A 23,642-nucleotide genomic window follows, 5' to 3' on the forward strand; every position below is an offset into this window, starting at 1 on the left:
GAGAGAGAATCCGTGTGGATCAAGATAACTATTTGGGTCCCGACCCGTTTTCGGATTGTAATACGAGTCGGATCTTCGAGTTCTAGTTTAGTCTTCTTTGGCAACTCTTTTATTCCAGGTTATTGGGTTAACGATGGGTAAGATCGTCTTTTCACGGTTTTGTTTTGGTATTGGATATTGAAAATGAAATGTAAGTTGATCTCGAGACATTTAGGATATGATGATGTAAACGTCGGGATGGAAATTAAATATGTAACATCAGTGTTATGTTGTCATGTAATAGAAGATATAATCCAACGAAACGTAGAGAAAGATTCTGATACCTCTTTTCAATGCTAGACCTCAATGTGTGGTATCTTTGAACTTCATTTGCTAAATTGGGCCAAAGAAACACACGGCAACTAGTGGTATATTGACCATAATTTGGACAGTTAGCTCAGTAAGTATAAGCATGGATATGATGGATGGCAAAACTATAAGACCGGTAAAGAGTCATATGATGGGTAAATAGTACATAAAAGGTAACGAATAATTCATTTGACTGTGATTCAGACCCATTAGCACTTATTATTTACTGGATGTTTAAAACAAAACTAATAAACAGTAACTATTTTTCAATTGAATCTTTTTTTTATTAGTGATGCTTATGCGTTTAGGACGTGGGTTATCTGCAAAGCGACATGTGTATATGCATATATGCTACGATGAGAACATGCTTGTTGGCTAATTATTTGTGTATATGCGTAGCCTACAGTTGGTAGAATAGTGTTACTGTTGGCCGTAACCTATTCACCAACCAGCATGGCCTGCGTATAATTCACAGTAGGTGGGACGTGCATAATCTACAGTTGGTAGAATAGTGCAGCCGACTTTGTTACTGTTGGCCGTAACCTATCCACCAACTAGTATGGCCTGTGCATAATCCACTGTTGGTAGAACAGGAATACTATTCAGCCGGCTGTACCTTCTAGGAAACCTACCTTCGGCTATAAATACTCCAACATCTTGGAATGGTAAGATCATCTGCTATCCAGTTATCTAGCAATCTCTTAATATACACTTATATTCAGAGCAATCTAGTCTGATTCTCACGCCGGAGGGTGGTCACAAGGAGGAACCCCCCCCCCTTCTCAGTGACGAGCTTACGGTGTTTGTTTTGCAGGTCCCTTGAAGAACAACCATCTCTGTTGGACCTCGTTCTCGTGGGAAACATTACTTAACCCCCAGATTATCTATAATCTGTCCAGGGTTCACTTAGTGTTTCTTCATTTGCGCCATCCGTGCATAAAAGCTAGAACTATTTTAGTTTTTTCACAATTTCTGAAAAAATGGTCAACGTTACTCCGGTCCAAAGGCCAGTAACCGACCAAGAAACCCCGGTAACAACCCCAGCAACTGGGGAGAACACCGGCGGTTATACAATCCTTACGAACACTACCCCGACTACCCAAGCCGGGGCAAGTGCAGTAAATATTCCACTGGGGTTCACCGATACCCAGCTGGAAAGACGAACGAAGGTCCCTCGCCAAACACTAGATCAAGTGAAGGCGTGGGCCGAAGCACGGCAAAGAGAATTCCAAGCCGAATTGGATGAACGCTTGCGTTCAGTTCAACAGGCTGACGAATTCGCCAGTACTCGCCAACACCTCAATATGAGCAGTGACTGCGAGTACTCAGACGACGAGTTGGAGTCCGATACCGACGCAAACCCTCGCCATAAGGCGAAAGGGAAGCGTAAGGAAACGGACGTCCAACCAAAAAGGAATTTTGGGGAAGCTTTTAAACCAATCGCGGAGAGAAACCCGCGTGACTTCTCCAAAACCTTTAGACCAACTGCTACAAATGCAGGAAAGTCAAAATTCGCAAGGGACATTGCGGAAGCAATTGCCCCGAGAAGTGCCAAACAAATGTCCAACATTGGCACTTATGATGGTCTATCCGACCCAGACGACCATTTGAACTGGTTCATTGCGGGGGCTACCGTCAGCAACTGGATGGAACCCACGTGGTGCTACATGTTCCAGATGACTTTGGTCGGAGCGGCCAGGGCATGGTTCGATCGTTTACCGATCCACCACATATATGACTGGGCGGACTTTCAGAACAAGTTCAGCCAGCACTTCAGCCAACAGAGGAAGTACACTGAAGAGCAGTGGACGATCCTCAACTGCGTGAGAGAGGAGGATGAATCTTTACTAGACTTCATCACTCGCTTCAACTCCAAAAAGTTAAGTCTCGGCAACATAAGTGAGGATCTGGTTCGCGCCGCCTTCATCCAAGGCGCCGAATACCCAGAACTTATCCGCACATTGACGGGTAAGGATGGCATGCCATCAACATGGGATGCCATCATGACGGCGGCAAAGCGCTTTGCCGAGACGGAAAAGCAACTGGGAAGGGATCTTCCCCAGAGTACACACCTCTACACGCAGAGGACAAGAGAAAACAATGTCCGGATCGCCCGGCAGAACAAAAAGAGGAGGCTAGGTATTTGGCAGTCAAGGGTAAACTTTGACACCTCATCCAGCTCTCGCCCTCTTGTTGGCGGAAGGGACAACACACACCCTTCAAACCGAAAACACCGGTGGACGCCACTCACGAAGAGCGTCACGGAGATATTTGCCACGGAAAAATTGCCATGGCCAAAAGCCCCATTGATCCGGCAGAAACCTAATGCGGATCAAAGCAAATCCTGTGATTTCCACGGGACAAAGGGTCATGGTACTGAAGAGTGCACATCCTTGAAGGATATTATTGAGACATTTGTCAATGATGGAAGACTTGCACATCTCGTGGCATCAATCAGGAAGGGAGGAAGGAATGACAACCGGTACAGAGGTAACGGACGAAAGCCCGTCGACATCAGCATCAACATGGTTCATGGCAAGGTCAGAGGAAGAAAAAGACGAGTGACAGAACCATGCGCGTGGAAGGAAGCTGAGGTGCGCTTCCCGCGAGTGCCAGGGGCCCCCAGCAAAGAAGGCCCCATCGTCATCAGAAGCCAGCTGGGGCATTACATCACTTCCCGCACTCTTGCTGACAACGGCGCTTCGTCGACAGTGATGTACAGGCAGTTCTTTGATAAGCTGGATGATGAAGACAAAGAACGCTTGGAAACGGTCTACGCTTCAATGGAAGGGTTTGACGGCAGTACAGAAACCCCCCTGGGTATCCTATCTTTCCCCGTTACTCTTACTGATGGGAATCATTCACGCACAGAAGACGTGGATTTTGTCGTGATAAAAAAGCCACACCACACGTACGACATCCTATTCGGAAGAGACGGGATGGCAAGATTCAACGCCGTGGTATCTTCAGTCCACGGCATGATGGGATGGCCAACAGCTGAGGGTGTAGCGATGATCACTGGCATTCCCCAAGTATGCATCGCATCTGTCTCATCTAAACCCAAACCGAAAAAGGCTAAACCAACCATCACCGAACCGGAAAAATGGGCCTTCAATGGCAAATACCCCGACCAGGCCGTTACCATTGGACCAACAATCGTTGATCCCACCCGCACCCTACTCAAACGCTTACTGCAGAAAAACGCTGACATCTTTGCGTGGGCACCAGCTGACATGACTGGTGTACCCCGAAGTAAGGCGGAGCATAAGCTCAAGTGCGATCCGGCTGTTACGCCAGTCGTACAAAAGCGCAGAGTAATGGGGCCTGAACAAACTAACGCGTGTAGAACCCAAGTCAAGGAACTCCTTGAGGCAGGCATCGTACGCGTTAGCAGATATCAAACATGGGTTGCAAATCCCGTAATGGTACCGAAGAATGACAAACAATGGCGCATGTGCATAGATTTCAAAGATTTGAACAAAGCATGCCCCAAAGATTGTTATCCGTTACCAGAAATTGATCTTAAGGTGGATTCGTTGGTACCATTTCGCCTTAAATGCTTCTTGGATGCGTATAAGGGGTACCATCAAATCCACATGGCCGTAGATGATCAGGACAAAACCGCATTTCGGACGCCCGATGGTACATTTTGTTATAAAATGATGCCATTCGGACTTAAGAATGCAGGGTCCACGTACCAACGACTGATGGACAAAGAGTTTCATGCCCAAATCGGGAGAAACTTGGAAGTCTATATGGATGATTTGGTCATCAAAAGCCCCGAGCCAGAAGCGATGTTGAAAGACATTGAAGAAACTTTCAACACGCTCAGAAAGATAAACATGAAGCTCAACCCGAGCAAGTGTTCATTTGGGATGGAAGAAGGGAAGTTCTTGGGAGTCATTATTACTAAAGATGGCTTCAGAGCGAACCCTGAAAAGGTCGAAGCCATTGTAAAAATGGAATCACCTACCACCATCAAACAGGCTCAGACACTGAATGGACGACTGGTCGCACTTAATCGCTTTTTGGCAAACCATGCGGATAAGTCGTTTCCTTTCGTGTCAACATTGAGAAACTGCTTAAAGAAAACGCACTTCCGCTGGACACCAGAAGCGGAAGCAGCTTTTCAGGAGATTCGGTCACGCCTGATCGAACTCCCAACACTTACAGCACCACAAGCGGGAGAGGAGTTAATCCTATACCTTTCCGCAACAGATAGAGCAACCGGGGCAGTCCTGCTAATAGAACGAAAAGGCATCCAGATGCCAATCTATTATGTTAGCCGTGTACTAACAGACGTAGAAACCCGGTACTCTACCCTCGAAAAATTGGTCTTAGCACTCATACACGCTTCACGCAGGTTAAGACGATATTTCCAGGGCCACCCAATCACCATTCTCACCAACTTCAAACTCTCAAACGTTCTAGGCAAACCCGAATTATCGAGACGTCTAGCCAAATGGGCAATTGAATTGGGAGAATATGCAATTAAGTACAAGCCAAGACCAGCCATAAAGGGCCAGGTCCTGGCCGATTTTATTGCAGAAGTCCCCGCTTCGCGGGAGAAAGAGTGCCAGGAGGAGGCTCAACCCTCCCCAGCACAGGACATCAATGATGTCTGGCGACTCTACACTGATGGAGCAGCCAGTAACGAGGGTTCAGGCGCAGGGTTAAAATTAACCAACCCAGCAGGCCAAGAATATACTTACGCAATTCGGTTGGATTTTCCAAGTACGAATAACGAAGCCGAATATGAAGCATTCTTGGCCGGTTTGAGAATTGCGCGTAAGATGGGAGTGAAAAACTTGGAAGCCCACGTGGATTCCATGCTGGTGGCCAACCAAATAAATGGGACGTACACGGCTGTGAACGACACAATGGCCCTGTACCTCGCCCAGGCAAAAACCCTTATGCGTGATTTTAGTGATTGTAAAGTCATACACGTCAAGCGCAGCGAAAACAAATCTGCGGATGCGTTAAGCAAGCTTGCATCACTAGCCTTCACCCACTTGGGAAAGGACATCCGCATTGAACTCCTCGAAGCACCATCAGTCCCGCACAAGGAAATTTGTGTCATCCAAACCGGTACAGAAACGTGGATGACACCAATAATAAATTACCTTGCAGCAGGAACGCTACCAGAGTCAAAAACACAGGCAAGAAAACTACGCTGTAAAGCACTGAATTATCAGCTCGTCAACGACATCCTTTACAGACGTAACTTTCTTGGCCCACTCTTGAGATGCGTGGACAACCAAGATGCTGACTACCTCCTAAGGGAAGTACACGAAGGCATCTGTGGAGTACACGCAGGTCCTCGCGCTGTTGTAGCCAAGCTAAACAACGCGGGATACTTTTGGCCGGGGATGCATACGGATGCACTGGCATACATCAGAAAATGCAGGTCTTGCCAGCTTTACGCACCCAACACGCACCGCCCGAAGAATGAACTTGTTCCAGTCACTTCTTCATGGCCATTTCAGAAGTGGGCCATCGATGTGACAGGCCCATTTCCTACAGCAGCAGGAAATGTTCAGTTCCTAGTGGTAGCCATCGACTACTTCACCAAGTGGATAGAAGCAAAACCTTTAGCCCAAACAACCGCGAAACATATCAAAAAATTTATTTGGGAATTTATTATTTGTCGTTTTGGACTTCCACAGAATTTGGTGAGCGATAACGGCACCAACTTTGCTGACAAGAAGCTACAACAGTGGCTAAAAGAACTTCAAATCACCCACACCTTTACCTCAGTGGCACACCCGCAAGGTAATGGTGAGGTGGAAAGAGCAAATAAGAGCATCGTCGAAGGCATCAAGAAGAGGCTATCGGAACACAGATCCGGCTGGGTGGACGAGCTTCCGCACGTCCTTTGGGCAAACAGAACGCTGAAGAAGGCCAGTACGGGAGAAACCCCGTTCAGCCTCACTTATGGCACTGAAGCCATGGTCCCGGTCGAAATTGGTCTACCCTCGCCAAGGGTCTTGATTCAGCCAGAAGACAATGATGCGGAAAGACGGTTGGATCTTATGCTAACCGAGGAACGCAGAGACTTAGCCGCAGTGCGTGAAGAGAACTACAAACGACAAATGCAAAAGTACTACAACACGCGGGTAAAACTCTGCAACTTCAAGATAGGAGACTACATACTGCGTAACAACGAGGCTTCAAACCAAGAGCGCCCGGGAAAGCTGGCCCCGGTTTGGGAATGGGCCATACATTATCAAAGAAGTCCTGGGAAAGGGCGCATACCGGCTCGAAAAGGCTCGATGGCACTCCCATCCCAAGAACATGGAATGGAGCTCAATTACGCAAATGTTATATGTAGATCAATTCCAAAACTTGTAAAGAAAAGGCCTAGAGCCACTTCTAATGGAAATGATTCTCCTTTCATAATGTGTTTACCTTTATACTTATGAACTTCCCACTGATACCGGTATTCACCGCATAAACGGGAAGAAGTAAGTCGTTACGTGTGGAAGGCGGAAAAAACCCGCGTAAACACAACGTTAATAAGGGAAACCTACACGCAGGTATGATGTAAGTAAAGTTTAGCCATCCTTGTAAGTGCAAGTGACGGTCTTACCCGCACAATCACGAACAAGGAAGCAAAACTTCAACCTATCATCTACCACGTTCAAAGGTTATCCTAAAAAAAAAAAAAAAAAAAAAAAAAAAAAAAAAAAAAAGATGAGGAAAACCTACACGCAGGTCAGATATGGGTAAAGTTTAGCCATCCTACTAAGTGCAAGTGACGGTCATACCCGCACAATCACGAAAGAGGAAGCAAAACTTCACACCTATTATCTACCACGTTCAAAGGTTAACTTATCCTCAAATAAGGTAAACCTACACGCAGGTTAGATATGGGTAAAGTTTAGCCATCCTACTAAGTGCAAGTGACGGTCATACCCGCACAATCACGAAAGAGGAAGCAAAACTTCACACCTATTATCTACCACGTTCAAAGGTTAACTTATCCTCAAATAAGGTAAACCTACACGCAGGTCAGATGGTAAAGTTTAGCCATCCTACTACGTGCAAGTGACGGTCCTACCCGCACAATCACGGAAGAGGAAGCAAAACTTCACACCTATCTACCACGTTCAAAGGTTAACTTATTCTAAACACTTGGAAAATTGCTAATTTAAACTTAAGTATGTAAGTCATATAACGTTTATAAAGCAAGGAATCCAATGAATCAAGCGGTCTTAGCCGCGCAAAGATTTACATTTCATAAATATTCGTTACAAGAATGGCCGGGTAACTACCCGCCTACAAGAAAGTAAATCTATACAAACTAAATCTATCCTAGTGGCGGGAAGGGATCTTCAGGATCAGGCTTCAGGGCCACTTCCACTTGGACCAGCGCCGTCAGTAGAGCGTGGCTGTTCAAGGTAAGCCTTAAGGATAGGTAGCCCGTCATCAGCAGCAGCAATTTCATTCACCTTCTCCACCACCGGATGCGGGAAGGCGGCGTATTGATTTACTGCTTGGTCATATATGGCTTCGGTATCTACATTGTACAAAGGGAAGTTGGATGGCGGGACGCCTTTCTCAACAAACCCTAGACCAAGGAGGAAGCCGACCCGTTCCCCATCCTCGTGAGAAGCGTTGAGGGCTGCGCTCATTGCATCATCGTAGGATGTCTCTGAGAAGACCCGATGCACAACCTACATAAGAAAAGCGTGAAGACATGAAGATAGACATACCTGAGACAACGCTTCTCGAAGAAGCCATTCCTTGGCAACCAGAGCTTCTTTAAGGGCGGCTTGAGCTTGGGTGCAGGCGCGTTCGGCTTCGCTTTTGTTAAGGTTGGCAAGTAGCACTTCCTTTGCGGCAGCCTCTTCGACGCCCTTAAGCTTCCGCTCGGTTTGGTCAAGCACGCCCCTCTGGTCCAAGATCTCTTGGAGCTTCTTGGCATCTTCCATCGCCAAGGCATCATGAGCACGTTGGAGAGCCTCTAATTTGGCCTTGAGCTCCTCGTTCTCCATGCGTAAAGGCTCAGCAACGGCTTCAGCCTTGGTGGCCCTCTCGGTCGCGTTCCTCGCAGTCTCCTTAGCTAGCCGAAGCTGTTCGTTAACAGCTTGGGCAGCCTTGGAGCGGGCCTCGAGTCGCGCTTGAACCTCAACCTCGAGGGCCTTGAAGGCCTTCTCCTTCTCCGTAGCAGCTGCGGACAGCTTTTGGTTCTCCTCCCGAAGAGCCCGCGCTTGAGATAATTCTTTGGCGCGAGCTGCTTTCAACTTGTCGTTTTCACGACAAAGCAGCTCGACGCGCGGCTGCATCCGGGCTTGGAGAACCCGAAGCTCGTTGGTTAGCCTACCCTCCTGGTAGCTAGCCATGGCTTCCCCCAACGCACCATGGGGAGCAGCGTGGCGAGCCCATTCCACGCACTCCACAGGGGTACGAAGGGTTGTTCCTTGGCGTATGTTCCATCGCGGAACATACACTTCATTGGAATCCGACACTGCAAAAGAAACAAAAAGCAGTTAGGAAAAGATGATAAAATATATATAGAAAAATGGGCCAAAAGAACCCTACGCACCTGTAGGGTCAATTACAGGCCGATAGCCGCCGAACCCATCACCTGAACCCAATGGAAATCCGTCCAAGAGGTCAGGCAGATGGGAAGGTGGCGGAAAGATGCGAGAAGCCCCACGCGTACCTGAAGGACCGGCCGTCGTTGCCGATGACGGGGGCATGGTAGCAGCCGCCGTGGTTGCCGCCGCGGTCGCTGCCGCAGAATCCGCGGCAAAAGTAACCGCCGGCTCTGTGAAGGATGCTGTAAAAATCGCACTCACAGCCGGCGGTGATGTCATCTCGGCTGGAACAGTCGGCTCAGAATGAGCAACTGAACCAGCGGAAGCAGGCGCAGGCGCCTGGGTCGACGCCTCAGGTAGGCTGACCAAGCCTACCGTCATTGGCGGAGAGGTAGTACTCGGCCCCTCACCCTGGAATGCGCCAACATCCACACCTGCGTAAAGAAGAAAAATGTTAAAAGACTTGGAAGATTAAACTACGAAGATAAAAGCCAAGAGTTGTACTTAAGGGTTTTCTTGAGCTTGAACGTACGGACGGGCGGGGACGAACCCGATGGAGCCGGTCTCTTGATGCCGGTCACCGTCGTCGCCATTGGTTCTCCGGAGGTAACAGTCGTAGCCTCCGGAACAGTGGTCTTCTCACCACCGGGGTTCCCCGCCACCTCTTCACTATCTGACTGTGTCAGATAGGAGCACTGGATCGGCTGTGGAGGCCGCCTTCTCCTTCCCTTTCCCGCCGGCAGCCCTCTTCTTCCGCACTAACGGAGGACCATCTGCGGATTCCTCAGAAGAAGATAGGATGTCAGGAATTCCAGCAGCGGGTATAGCACTGAGGGGTGGAGGAGAGAATAACGCCTTACTTGGCCGCCGGTGGCTCAGGATCTCGTGGCCCAGCGGATAGACCTCCACAAACCGATCCGCTGTTTGCTACAGGATGGGCAACTCGTTCTCGTCAAGAGCACGAGTACCCACCCGCACGGGACCGTCAGCTTCCCGCGGGTACAGGAGCGACTCCAAATTGTTCCCCTCTGAAAGAAAAGAAACAGTTAGAAGACAAACTCATATCAGCAAGAAAGACAAGACATACCATAAGGAGTAGAGTTCATATCAGCAAGAAAGACAAGACATACCATAAGGAGTAGAGTTCATATTCGAGAAGGATGGGAACCTGAGACGCCTCCTTCCATACCCGGCTCATCCCCAGCATCACCATCCCGGACTCCGCAAACCGGTAAACCGGAGATTGGACCCGGGATATCTTCGCAAACCATTCCGCCTCCTGGTAGTTGGTGGCGTGGTGGCTCGGAATTGCTTGGCCATTTTTAAACTTCATGGCAATGGGGACGGCGCGAGCAGAAATGCAGAAGAACTCCCGCTTCCACGATCGGAGACTGCGCTCGGTCGCGCAAATCTTCAAACCCTTGATCCGGGTTGTCAGGGTGTACCACCCCTGGATGCACCTCCAAGTATAGAAGGTCATCAGGCGGTCCACATAGGGCTCAATGCCCAAAATCCGGCACACCCACTCGAAGTGGCGAATCTTGGCGATCGCCATGGGGTGCAACTTGGTCAAATGCACACTGTGCCTCTCCAGGACACGGTACACAAACTTTGTCAATGGGAACCTAAGGTTCCCATAAACAAAGAATGCAGCATATACCCATATCTTGCCACTGGGGGCATCGTACACGGTCTGATGGGGTTCAGGAAATTCAGGCTCGAGAGGATCGAGCATGAACTTCCTAACAACATACCTGTACTGATCGCCGGGCAGAGCACACTGGCACTCGCCAGCAGTACTCTTATCATCGACTACAGCTTCAGTATCATGTGAAGACATTGCAAAGGAAGAAGAAACGATTTCGGAGGAATGCTCAACTGAATAAGAGAGTATTCACCAGAAATCGCCTTACAGATGAAAGAGAAGAAGTGAAGATGTGAATTACAAATGACCCTCTCCCCCTTTATATAGTGATCGCAATTAATGCGGTGAATTTAATGCGAAGGAGAGAGAAATCGAAGGTGCAATGAAACTATGACACGTGGCAAAGAGCAGGCTGGCAACAGCTGTTGACAGGACGCGTACCATTAATTTCGCGGCCACGCGCCCGAAAAATCACGCCCACGCGCCTGAAAAAGCGTCTGGAATGACCATGTACTGTCACGTCACCATAACTTCCTGCACGTCCTGACACAGTCAGAAGAAACCGTCGCACGACGTTTCAGATGTTTGGACTGTTCTTATCCTCACCAACCTTTCGAATTTCAAAATTCAAAATTCAAAAAGATTCAAAAGTAAGCGGGAAAATACCCCTTACCTTGGTAACCAAGTAACTATAAGACGGGTGCGGATATAGTGTTAAGGCAAAACCCTTCACATACCTAGCACCCGCAGGGAATTGAAGCCAAGAATACCCCGGCAACAAAGTAACTATAAGACGGGTGCGGATACAGTGTTAAGGCAAAACCCTTCACATACCTAGCACCCGCAGGGAATTGAAGCCAAGAATACCCCGGCAACAAAGTAACTATAAGACGGGTGCGGATACAGTGTTAAGGCAAAACCCTTCACATACCTAGCACCCGCAGGGAATTGACGCCATGGGTACCTTGAAAGTAAAGTAACCGTAAGACGAGCGCGGGTACAGTGTTCAGGCAAAACCCTTCACATACCTAGCGCTCAGCAGGGAATTGAAATCAAGAAGGATCTTCTGGGCAATGCTTGCGGAAACGGAAATAACATCCCCGCAAAGCGGGAACGTCGAGAACTACATTGTTTGAGGCTCCAGGATGGAATTGGTGGTTTAAACATACTTGATCACTATGTTCAAAACTACCAAAACCTCAGGGAGAATCCACACAAGTGAGACTCAACGCTCCTGACTTGCGAGAAGGTTACATACCTACCCGCATCATACCCAAAGATCAAGCAAAAAAATCGGGAATTTTTGCAAGTGACATTAGGAAACCCGCGGGAAGAATCCCCACGGAGAACCTTAAAACTAAAAACCCTCTTCAAAACCCCTTGCTTAAAGTCCAAAAGTTCACCTCACTTTATTAAACTTTCATGTGAAGAACATTGGACTGGGGGGACTTGAAGAGGTAGGTCCCAGCAGAGACCAGTTGGTCCCGCAAGACTCACCTTGAACAGAGACGTCTGCGCAAAGGCCATCTGCTCCCGCAGGACCCACCATGCTCATAGAATCTTACGCGCAGTACGCAAGCTGTACACGCTGGGAAAGCCTCCCAATGGTGAAGTACCCCGCCTGTTCCCGCAGTTGCGGATACAAGCCATCAGGGAAGGCTACCCGCAGACAGCAGGGCTACACGCACAAGGCAATAGCTACTTCAGTAGTCACATGAAGGAATGAGCAAGGCGGGAACAATCCCGCCAAAATGAGCCAGTCCGTATGATTCTGAAAGATCTTTTGTACTATACCTACCAAGGTATGGGTAGGACAGACGATCTGACCAGAACAACCCATGAGCCAATCACAGGGTGACAGCTCACCGACAACAGTACGAGGAGGAGCACCCTCTAGTACTGTTTGTCACTATTAGCCGCTGCCTACTCACCAACTCTTACTGAGGGGCGTGCGTAGCCTACAGTTGGTAGAATAGTGTTACTGTTGGCCGTAACCTATTCACCAACCAGCATGGCCTGCGTATAATCCACAGTAGGTGGGACGTGCATAATCTACAGTTGGTAGAATAGTGCAGCTGACTTTGTTACTGTTGGCCGTAACCTATCCACCAACTAGTATGGCCTGTGCATAATCCACTGTTGGTAGAACAGGAATACTATTCAGCCGGCTGTACCTTCTAGGAAACCTACCTTCGGCTATAAATACTCCAACATCTTGGAATGGTAAGATCATCTGCTATCCAGTTATCTAGCAATCTCTTAATATACACTTATATTCAGAGCAATCTAGTCTGATTCTCACGCCGGAGGGTGGTCACAAGGAGGAACCCCCCCCCCCCTTCTCAGTGACGAGCTTACGGTGTTTGTTTTGCAGGTCCCTTGAAGAACAACCATCTCTGTTGGACCTCGTTCTCGTGGGAAACATTACTTAACCCCCAGATTATCTATAATCTGTCCAGGGTTCACTTAGTGTTTCTTCAGCTACGATGAGAACATGCTTGTTGGCTAATTATTTGAGTGTGGGAATATAATAGTACACAAATAATTTCAAGGGGACAAGGGCCTAACTACATGTTGTGAGGGACATGGTTACTAAATATATTCCAAGCTTTAATGCTATTTTGTTGAGTTGTAACTAGGACGTCTAAATGCACATTGCTAATTCTTAATTACGCATTTAAGCATTCAATGTTATGTCAATCAATCAGCTCAACATAACTTTGGACATCGTGATTAACTGAGTTCATATTCGTTGACAATGGTTATAATTTTACGATCAAATTTTGGAATCAGTAACAACTAGTTTAATAAGTAATGTTATATGTGGCGTCACCTAAAGATTTGGTCATTTGACATAAAAACTTGATACCTAGAGAGGAAAAAAAGATTTGACATAAAAACTTGATGCCTATAATACTTGAGACAAGTCCGAGACCACATGTCCACATATGAGATTAGTTTTAAAATTTTGTGGTTTTGAGGCGTAAAGATTATGTGATATCTGTGTGATTACACGAATATTGTAATGTATTATATAAATAATGAAAATTTAACAAATTGTATGTTATATTTGTTAAAAACTGAAATTGTTAAAAGTATGGTTGAGAATTTGTTATATAAGATCGTATTTTAGATGAGTTTTAAGAAATAAAGTCATATTTCATTTCATTGGAAAAACTTGATGCCCACAAGCCATAATGATATTAGGTACCTAACGTATATAAGACACAATTTCATAATCAATTATGCAATTATGATTACTCTTATTCATTTGGTTGGCATATCTACCCGTTATTTAATATTGTTCTCAGATCTTTTCATCATGTCGCCTTTCTTATACGTATGGTTATCTACGAGTACTTGTATTAATGAAGAACCTTTTTTCCTAATTTGTTAAATAAAATTTAAGCACTTATTTTTTAAAACATCAATCAACACTAGTATTTTCGAAAACAAAATAACTCATTAGTCAATCTTATATTCTTCTGCACATTGGTCACGTTAGAATAAACAATTATCCTTGAGTAACGCGTTTTTCTTACTTGAATACATTAATTTGTATTTTCATATTAACTAGACGGGTGTCCGCGCGATACAGCGGGTGTTTGAACCTGTTAATCACGTACAAATATAAGTGTTTATGGTTCGGTTAAAACCTTGAAATCGTTTAAATCGGTCATTGGTTTGACTTTTTTTTTTCTTTTTCTTTTTTACTTTCGGTTTGTTGGACGGTTTCAAAATTTTCCGGTTGGTTCGCGGTTTAAACTGTGAACCCAAACTGGAACCAGGCCGTTAGTAACGATTCGGTTTCAACTTTCAATGGTTGAGTTTGGTTTTGGACGACAAAAAATCAGTATTAACGGTTGGACTTAAAGGTTTAACTTAAAAACCATCAAAACTGACACTGAACACCCTTACGTAACATATTAACTTATTTAAAATGAAAAAAAATTACAACAATATCATATCCAAGTTAAAGAGAATAAAATGCTCGTTTTTATGGTACAATTTGTTTATAAAAATATTAACGTATGAAAAGGTTATAGTCGTTTTAAAATCATGGGTGGGAAGTTAGTTTACCAGTTAAATTAAAAACATAATATGGTTAAAGATGAGGGACCGGACTTGTAAGTTGAATGGATTGTGTTTAAAAGACATGTTCACCCTTACTAATACATGTATTTCATGCTTTAAGTTGTAAATTACTTAAATATGAGTGTCTTAATTTGTCTTTCTTTGATGTATTATATACGGTATAGATTTAACTTTTTAACATAAGAGATACAAGAAATAATTAACTGAAACCACCTCTGGTCAAAGCATTGGAAAACTCAAAAACCGTACATCATCCACGAGGCGTAAAGTCATTCAAACGAATAAACACGCCACACAAAACCAAACCACTCATAGTCCTCACACAAGCGACACAACAATAATAATAATAATAATAATAATAATAATAATAATTTACCCGCTCAATAATTTGATGTCAATAAAACCCAAAACAATATTCCTACACATGATATCTAGACCCCTTGATTATGAAACAAACAACTCTAAACCCCGACAGTAACGACGACATCATCAGAAACAAAAATCCCACGAATCCTAATCCCACCGCGATGTCCGACTGCACACAAAACGCGTTACACGTCGCAACACGTCTAAGTTGCATTGCCATCTCCGTCCCCGCTGAGTCCGCTGATAGTAGCAAATATGCGAAAACCTATAGACACGAACATTCAATTAAAAATACATTTAAACAATATACACTTATACGGTACAGCTTGTTTCCAGTTTACCCGTCACTTATTGTGATCGTTCTATAATAAGTTTTGATGAATATTTAATTGCATACAACCGTTTAAAAGGTAAAAATATATTTTAAAAAAATTAGCGCCACTGGTGGTAGGGAAAATTTTGAATGTTTCAAGATGAAGTTTTTAAAGATTTTGAGAAAAAGTACTTTATTTGCGGTCCCCAAATGCTTTTTATGGGGTGATCGGAGGCTTAATCAATATTTGATGGGGGTAATTGAGATTTTAGCGTATAAATAACACTAAATATAATTATATATTGGCACGCTTAAAAGTGATGAAAATAGAGAACCTGATCGTGGCCGAAATCGAACCAGACTTGTAAGAACTCAGGGAAAACGGTGGAGCCTCGAGTAATCTCCCAAGCAGACGCAACCATTTCGAATAATGAGTATAAAGTGACGATCCCATTTGCCGCCACAACGAATCTGTCGAGTTTTGTTTTGTTAGCATCAATAAACTAATGTACATATTCGTTTAAAAAAATTGATGTATTTGAAAAGCAGTGTAGTTTGCCGTTAAAAAAATAAAAAATCGTCTTGAAATAAAAAGGTATTAAATAAAGTGTGCACGGTAAAAAAATATATATAATTTTTAAGGTGTGTAGTAAAGATGTTCTTTATTATCTATACTATATATAATACATCAAACAAGGGCAAATTAAGACACCCATTTTTAAGTAATTTACAACACTTAAAGCATGATGTGTTAGTAAGGGTAAACATGTCTTTTAAGCACAATCCATTCAACTTACAAGTTTGGTCCCTCATCTTTAACCATATTTTATTTTAACTTGTAAACTAACTTCTCACCCATGATTTTTAAACGACTATAGCCTTTTCATACGTTAATATATTTTATAAACAAATTGCACCATCAAAACGAGCATTTTATTCTCTTTAATTTGGATATGATATTGTTATAATTTTTTTCATTTTAAATAAATTAATATGTTACGCAGGGGTGTTCAGTGTCCAGTATAAACCGCGAACCAACCGTTCACTGCGTTTTGAAAATTTTGAAACCGACCAATAAACTGAAAGTAAAAAAAGAAAAAGAAAAAAGAAGTCAAACCAATTACCGGTTTAAACGATTTCAAGGTTTTAACCGAACCATAAACACTTATGTCTGTTACGTGATTAACAGGTTCAAACTCACGCTGCATCGTGCGGGCACCCGTATATTTATTCGTGCACATTTAAAAGTAAATTAGTAAATGTGTAAATGAGTCGAGGAAATTTACCTGAAGGCCGCGAAGTCATACCAACGAGTGGTATCGGACTTGGTAGCGATCATAAACACAACAGCCGAGAGCGAAAAGCAAAAGGCGGCTAGACGAAGGACGAAAATCAAGTAATTAAAACGATGAAGCTTGCGTTCGGATACCGTGGAGTGAAAGTGAGGCGTGTCGTGCGGGTGGATCCGATGCCCGTGAGACGGGCTCTCGACACCGCGGTTCCCAGTCATCTTAAGAGTTAAATTATGAAGAGAGAAGTGGTAATGTGTTGTGTATAGATATGCTTTATATATGTGTGTGTATGAATATTATTCTACTGTGTTAAATGATATTATTATTATTCATTCACGGGTGGGAGCATGATTTCCTAAAAAAATGGGATGGTGAAAGAAAGCAAAGCAAAGCAAAGGTGTGAAGTGTGAAGTCTGTGAAGAAAATGGAAGGAAAGGATGATGATTGGTATCAGGACTTTGCTTTATTCTTTTTAATTTCTATCCTTTTCTTACTTGCTTTTTCTGATTTTTTAAGTTTTTTACTCCATTATTTTATTTTTGTACAATGGTTCGTTTTGGTAATCATTACATGGTGTGTGATATAGTTTGAAAATTTGAATCGGAAATGTAATGATTATCGGATATAAAATGATTCTACATGTCAATCATTAGAGGATATGAATTATTATTTAATGTATAAATGGTTACATACATGTTTGGTTTGACGGTGAAGGACCTTGTGGAAGAGAAAGGTGAAAAACAAGTTACGCGAATAATTTGTATAATTTACATATTCCATACTAAATTTGTCATATCATCTTATAGAATTTACACGCTTCTATTAAATCCGTCACATTATCTTTTTTTACTTTTAGCCGCAGGATGGGGGTAAAATACATCACATCATCTATGTACTTTTAGTCATAAAGGATATGATCAACATATAGGATGTACGTTTGGTCTCACTTGTGAAAAGCCTTATTATTTTCCAATAAGTAGTGTATTTATACAAATTGATCATGTAGTAAGGACGTCGTTTTTTTGTAAGATAGGGCCACAGGGGGTGCGATTCTTTGCAATGGGGTTACAAGTTATCGATGTGGAGGAGGGAAGGTGGTTTTTGAGCAAGTGTCATTACTGATACCCTCCGCCATCCTTAATGCAAAGGCACTTAGGGCCACATATGCTATATGGTGTGGGAAGGCCGGAGGAGGTACTAATGACCCATTATGGCGCTTGTTCATGTTTCTTTTTTCGGTTTTAACATAAGAACGTCCACACCATCACCTCTTATCCATTCATTTCTCTACAATCTCTCCTTCCTCATAAGTCATAATTCATGTCCGGACGTCGTCCAATAGTCCATACTTCCCTCACTCTCTTCTCTCTCACTTCTCTCTTCTACTTGAAGGCCAATTAAGATACGACGAGAAAAGGTGTGTGCGTTTTGGGTGCTCTTAGGTTCATTTTGACGAACAATTTCGCTTGAAGGGTTTGGATGTTAAATCTATTTCTTTTATTTTGGTTAATCAAACTTATTCATTTATAAGAAAGTTCATTTGTTTTATAAAAACCTGAAATAACTAGATAACAAATTATTGTGTATTTATGCTTAAAACAATTTTTTCTTTCAATTTTCACAATTTTTTTTATCATAAATCAAAAACTTTTCATGCTCACATAGCCTCCATTTTTGCAATTTTTCCAATTCTCAAAACCACCAAACTTTGCATACACAAGCCAAGGATACTCGAGATTTTCTTAATCTCCCTAATTCCCCACCAAACTTCACCCAAATAGTTGAAACTCAATTTCCAGAACACTTGTAAAAGACAATTGTGGATAATGAACTCCTAACACAGACTTCCTACATGTGTTTATCAACCACTTCATCGGGAACTCTCAAACAAACAAGGATTTTGGAAAATAGCCCACGAATACTAGACGGACGGAAACACTTTTGGTGTATTGAAAAAAGATGACAACTTTATATCACACTGGGTCATGATAGCATGATCCAAACAAAGGTGGCTTTAGTACCAAATAGGTCGCTCATGTGCGAAAACACATTTTTCTACTTTACTGTTGTTACTTCTCTCTTTCTCATTGAGAATACAACATGGATGACGATGAAGTACATGACTTCTCATCGGCACATCCAATATAGGGGGCCTAAGGCAAATAAATACTAGTAAGACAAAATGGAAGTTGTTGAAGAGTTAAATCAATCTTTTGAAATTCGTTAAAATGTGTGGGTGAGAAAGAAGTTTAATGTTTGTTTGTAGACATGCAAAAAAAACCCGAACTCAAACACAAAAAAAGCCCGGAACCGGGTTTTTTTTATATTATACCCAGGTTTTTACTACCCGACCCTACCCATAGGATAGAGATAGGGTACGCATTTCAGTACCAAAACCTGTACCTGGAACCAAACCAACATTTTCATAGGGATAGGTTGTAATAAAAAACCCTTTTTTTTAGTGAGCAGGTCACATGAAACATATCATAAAACCAACCAACATTTTCATATGCCTAGAATGAATATAATGTAATCTTTGTAATACAAGAAAACACATACATGCCAAAAGATTATACTGAGTCCATCATTCCTGTACAAACCGCCATTAATTCAGGCAACCAATGTGGCATCACAACCATACTTAGGTTAAATGATGCAAACAAACACTATATTCAAATAAAGTATAGATCAACAAACCATGATCTGTTACAAATCACTACCAAATTGTCCTACAAAAAACAAAAGGTGACACTTTTACAGTTATTTTTTTCTTTTCTTTTAACATTTAAAATGACTCAAGAAACAAAGACTTACAAAAGAACCCTATTGCTTAGTTTCATTAAAATTGCACCATACACTAAATCAAAGTTTTTTTTTCATGTGAACAAAAGAAGTATATGGTAACTTGGTAAAGTTAGCAAAAATAATGAAACTGGGAACATTTTTAGATTAAATTTTCTGTCAAGTCAACATACGGGCGATCATAAGGACGAAGACAAACACGAACCTCATGTTCTTCTGGTCCTTCCCGATGTTTGGGAACAATAATCTCGAGTGTCGTCCCACTTTCATCACCATAAGCTTCCAACTTAGCATCTTCAGGGATACGCGTCGGAAGCTGTATTTCCCGAATAAACTCCCCGGGCGGGCAGTGTTCGGGTGCAGGATCGGTTAACTTAAAGGTCCGGTCTTTTCTTTTCAAAGTCGGCATACATCCGGTGCTAACACAAAATATCTTCACAATACCGTGTGACAAAGTGTTCTTCCATGTAACTTTGACCCGTTGAAAGTCAGCACACGGTAAGCTTACAACAATCAAGAATCCTTCTTCGTCTTCATAAATAGTTTTGGCACCCGTCACGGGCCCGTACGCGTTTCGCATAACACCCGAAAACTCGGTCAACCAATGTGGCTCGACATGATGAATATCGAGAATCCCATCCGAAGCATCGTCATCATAACCATGCGGGAAAAAGTTTTTCTTTCGTTTACTGTTGCACCCAACCGTAAGATCCATCCCGTTTGCTTCACCGTTAACATACTCCGATGGTTGAGTTGAAAGATTCAAACCCGAACCGTTTATCAATCTTTTTGACGGATGTTGATTCCCGTTAGAAGAACTGTTGTTTCTAATTACAGGAGGGCGTTCGATTTCAAAATCTGTACTGGGAAGATTCCTCCAAGAACCGAAATCACTAGCATCAAGCGGGATTGAAAAGTTTAAATCCCGCCCCGTTAACTCCATCCATCTTTTTCTTTCTTCTTCATCCAATCCCGTTAAATTTGGGGACCGAACGACTTCAATCCCGTGAACACATTGAGGATTAGAAAGCCCCCGATAATGTTTTCTTTGCATTCTATGAGACCGAACGAACCCTTTATCCGCACTAAACGGAAACGGTTTCTCACCTTGTCGGGAATGCCCGTTCATATAACTTCTTAGCTGCATCTTACCCAACGCGTTCTCGGGCCTCTCTTTAAATGCCCACATGTACATATTCTCCATATCATGCTGAACCAAGAACACATCCAGCTTCAAATCGGACTTATCAAACCCGTTTTCCCGACTCACTTTATTCTTCGACTTCTCATTCAAAACCGGCTTAAAGTAAAAATTAAAGAAAAACCACGCGCCCCACACGCTATCGAGCCGTTTAGCACACTTTTTCCCGATCTTCGTCACATTAATATTATTCTCCACCTCATAATGTTGCGGACCTGATCCCACATCCAACATATCACAAGTATCATTCCACGAAGACGGAGGCGGGCTAGGCTCCGCCGAAAGCGGAAGATTAATATCGGGCGGTAAGCTAAGATCCACCGCCCGATTCAGCTCCCTCTCCATCTCGTCATGCGCCGATAAGCTCGAATCCATGGATAACATAGTTGATAAATGATTATTATCCATGGATAAGGTTGTCAATAAATCCCCACCATGTTTTTCCTTCACGGGCATTATCGAATGATTCGGGTGGTGGTTTGTAATCGTATTGGTTTCCTCTTCGGTGGAATCGTTAGTCCCACCACAATCAACACTCAACAGCATGAGAATTACAAATTACAATAATAATAATCTCACACAATCATACCCTAAACCTAAATCAAGAATTATATCAAGAACAAAATCAAGAAAATCAAGATCCCCTTTTTATGCAATAATAAGTTTCACCCAGATCAATTCACAGAATACTCAATTCAATTTTCACAATACCCAGAAGAATCAAGATGAAATAAGGGTTAATTTTGTAATAACGGGACGATTAAGGAAACCCTAACCCTAGTATGAAGATGGTGGGATGAGATTAGGGATAGGATTGAACGGTACCTGTGGAGACAACGCATTTGATCGGAAGACAAGATTAATATTAAGGGGAAACTGTGTGTATGTGTGTCTGATTGATGATGATAATAATAATAATAATAATAATAATAATAATAATAATAATAATAATAATAATAATAACCCTAGAGAGAAAGAGATGGTGCCGTGTGTTGGTTTGGCGCTGAGAGAATGGGCCTGCACTAGTTGAAACCGCGGGGTTAAATATCAAGACCGCTATTCACGCCGTTATGTGCTAGCACCGTTTTCTCTGTGTCTCATGTGTCATTGCTTCAAAGATAAATGTGCGACCATCATGTGTGAATATTTGGGGTGTAAACGAGCCGAGCTTAAGTCTAGCCGAGATAGCTTAACTCGTTTTGAATTATGATTGTCTGAGCTTGAGCTCGGCTCGTTTGTTATATAATAATTATTTTATATACATTTTTTTTATTATTTTTATATTTTTTTAAAAAATCTTTTAACGACCCTAAGCATGGCTTGAGCTCGTTTAGTACCTTAAAGTGGCTTAAATGAGCCAAAGTTTGGATCGAGATCGGCTGTGAAGTGTTAACTTAATACTAGAAGTCCGGAAGAGGTAAAATTTTATAAATACATAAGGCTCGAGCTCAGGCTCGATAACTAAGCGAGTTACGTTTGAGGTTCGGGTTTGGCTTGAGGTTGAAAAAGCTCGACTCGTTTCAAGCTTTTTTATCCATGAAGATCGAGTAGATTGGCTTGTTTGCACCCTTGCTGTGTTACTTAACAAAAAATATATTCATTTGTCTAATTAGTTTATTTACAATTTTTATTGTTTTTATACATTCACTACTACAAAAACAGGTATTTGTTACGGCCAAATCGGTAGCAAATCCGTAGCAAACAAGCAAATTTGTAGCAAACAGGGTGTTTGCTACGGATTTGCTACCGATTTGGTCGGTAGGTACAAGTCTCGTAGCTAATTTATTTGCTATGGATTTTTGCTACGAAATTAGAATTTTGCCACGACTTTAGCTACCAAAAGAGACGTCGTTATTTTACCTACGTTAGCTATAGATTTTGCTACCGAATTGTTTGCTACGGATTTTTAGCTACGAACTGCTAGGTACGGAATTTTGCTACCGTTTTTTAGCTACGGACCTTTAGCTACGATTTTATAACTATGCTTTTTTGCTACAGTTTCTTTAGTATAGCTACGAAGTTTACTACGAAGGTTCAGCTACAACTTTGGCTATGATATTCATCTAAAGATGTTGCTACAATCTTGCTACAGAAATTTGCATTGGCTTTTGCTATGAAATTCACATGATTTCACTACGTTATGTACGGTTTAGCTAGAGATTTTGCTATACGCTTTTTTTTTAAAAAAAATTCTTTTTTATATTGTTTTCTTTCTTTTCCTTGTAAACATTATATTCACTTTTTATAAAATATCATACGATAAATATACAAATCAAATACCATAAAATATCCATATGCAATACAAGAATCTAAATCATCTAAAAAGCAATGCAATAAAAACTGAATTTCCATATATCGTAACTTGGTGGAAGGTTTTGCAGCTGATTTCGTGACAATAAGTCAATAACTAAGTTTCTCATTCATTTCAACAAACAATCTCGTATTTTCTTCAATATTCTCTAATATAGCATGTTTTTCGACTTTTCCACGTTCCAACTCCGTTATCTTTTCCCATTCCAGCTCGACTAATTCTTCCTCCAACTGTTGCACCTACAATTATATTAAATTCGCACATGATTATTAAGAACACATCAATGTTCAGTGTAATATACAAAATAAAAAAAAGCTTATTGTATATAAAAAAATTACTAGTTATTTATTTCGTTTAATACTAAACCTTATATAAATTATATAATATTCTACATTCTGGTTTGGTTTTATATGGACCAAATTGTTTGTCACAGTTTGGAGTCTTTAATAAACCAGTGAAACCCATGAACTCGTCCCATAAAACGTGTTTAAAACCCGGAGCGACCAACGTCTAATTGGTCCGGTTCCGGGCTGTACCCGATGCACATCCTAATTGGGACAAAAAGAAGACCAAACTCTATGTATTTTTTTTTCTAGTAGAGAATACAAACCTTATTACTTCTCCCAAATGGAAAAGAACTGGCGGTACTTGGCTTTGAAGGCGCACCCGCCAGTACGACATACGAGCTGGTGAGGTTGCTTGTCACGTACATCCCCTACAATGCTC

The 23,642-nt window shown here is 42.5% G+C and overlaps 2 protein-coding genes across 3 annotated transcripts; both read right to left on the reverse strand.

Moving 5' to 3' along the window:
* Nucleotides 1-14,815: 14,815 nt before the first annotated feature.
* On the reverse strand, nt 14,816-16,842 carry LOC143558684 (CASP-like protein 4C1). The gene is made up of 3 exons (XM_077047471.1): nt 16,597-16,842; nt 15,646-15,781; nt 14,816-15,262 (listed from the first exon to the last, which is right to left on the reverse strand). The coding sequence occupies exons 1-3, from the start codon at nt 16,818-16,820 to the stop codon at nt 15,050-15,052; spliced, it is 573 nt and encodes a 190-aa protein (XP_076903586.1). The 5' UTR covers nt 16,821-16,842; the 3' UTR covers nt 14,816-15,049.
* Nucleotides 16,843-18,673: 1,831 nt separating this feature from the next.
* On the reverse strand, nt 18,674-21,759 carry LOC143558708 (uncharacterized). Of its 2 annotated transcripts, none has more exons than XM_077047489.1 (2): nt 19,162-21,757; nt 18,674-18,888 (listed from the first exon to the last, which is right to left on the reverse strand). In XM_077047489.1, the coding sequence occupies exon 1, from the start codon at nt 21,149-21,151 to the stop codon at nt 19,547-19,549; it is 1,605 nt and encodes a 534-aa protein (XP_076903604.1). In that variant the 5' UTR covers nt 21,152-21,757; the 3' UTR covers nt 18,674-18,888; nt 19,162-19,546. The 2 variants fall into 2 exon arrangements, with proteins under 2 accessions (XP_076903604.1, XP_076903605.1); XM_077047490.1 differs by lacking the exon at nt 18,674-18,888 and having other exon boundaries at nt 19,115-19,482; nt 19,591-21,759.
* Between the last annotated feature and the right edge of the window lie 1,883 nt (nt 21,760-23,642).

This window comes from Bidens hawaiensis, unplaced genomic scaffold (genome assembly GCF_021521415.1).
Source record: "Bidens hawaiensis isolate Kalapana, Puna unplaced genomic scaffold, B.hawaiensis_p1.1 tig00019588_1, whole genome shotgun sequence".
Lineage (NCBI taxonomy): Eukaryota > Viridiplantae > Streptophyta > Magnoliopsida > Asterales > Asteraceae > Bidens > Bidens hawaiensis.

Coding starts and splice junctions, on each gene's coding strand:
- LOC143558684 (XM_077047471.1), bottom strand. CDS start 16,820: ATGACTGGGAACCGCGGTGTCGAGAGCCCGTCTCACGGGCATCGGATC. Junction 15,782..16,596: donor TATGACTTCGCGGCCTTCAG/GTAAATTTCCTC, acceptor AAAACTCGACAG/ATTCGTTGTGGCGGCAAATG. Junction 15,263..15,645: donor TCGATTTCGGCCACGATCAG/GTTCTCTATTTT, acceptor TCGTGTCTATAG/GTTTTCGCATATTTGCTACT.
- LOC143558708 (XM_077047489.1), bottom strand. CDS start 21,151: ATGCTGTTGAGTGTTGATTGTGGTGGGACTAACGATTCCACCGAAGAG.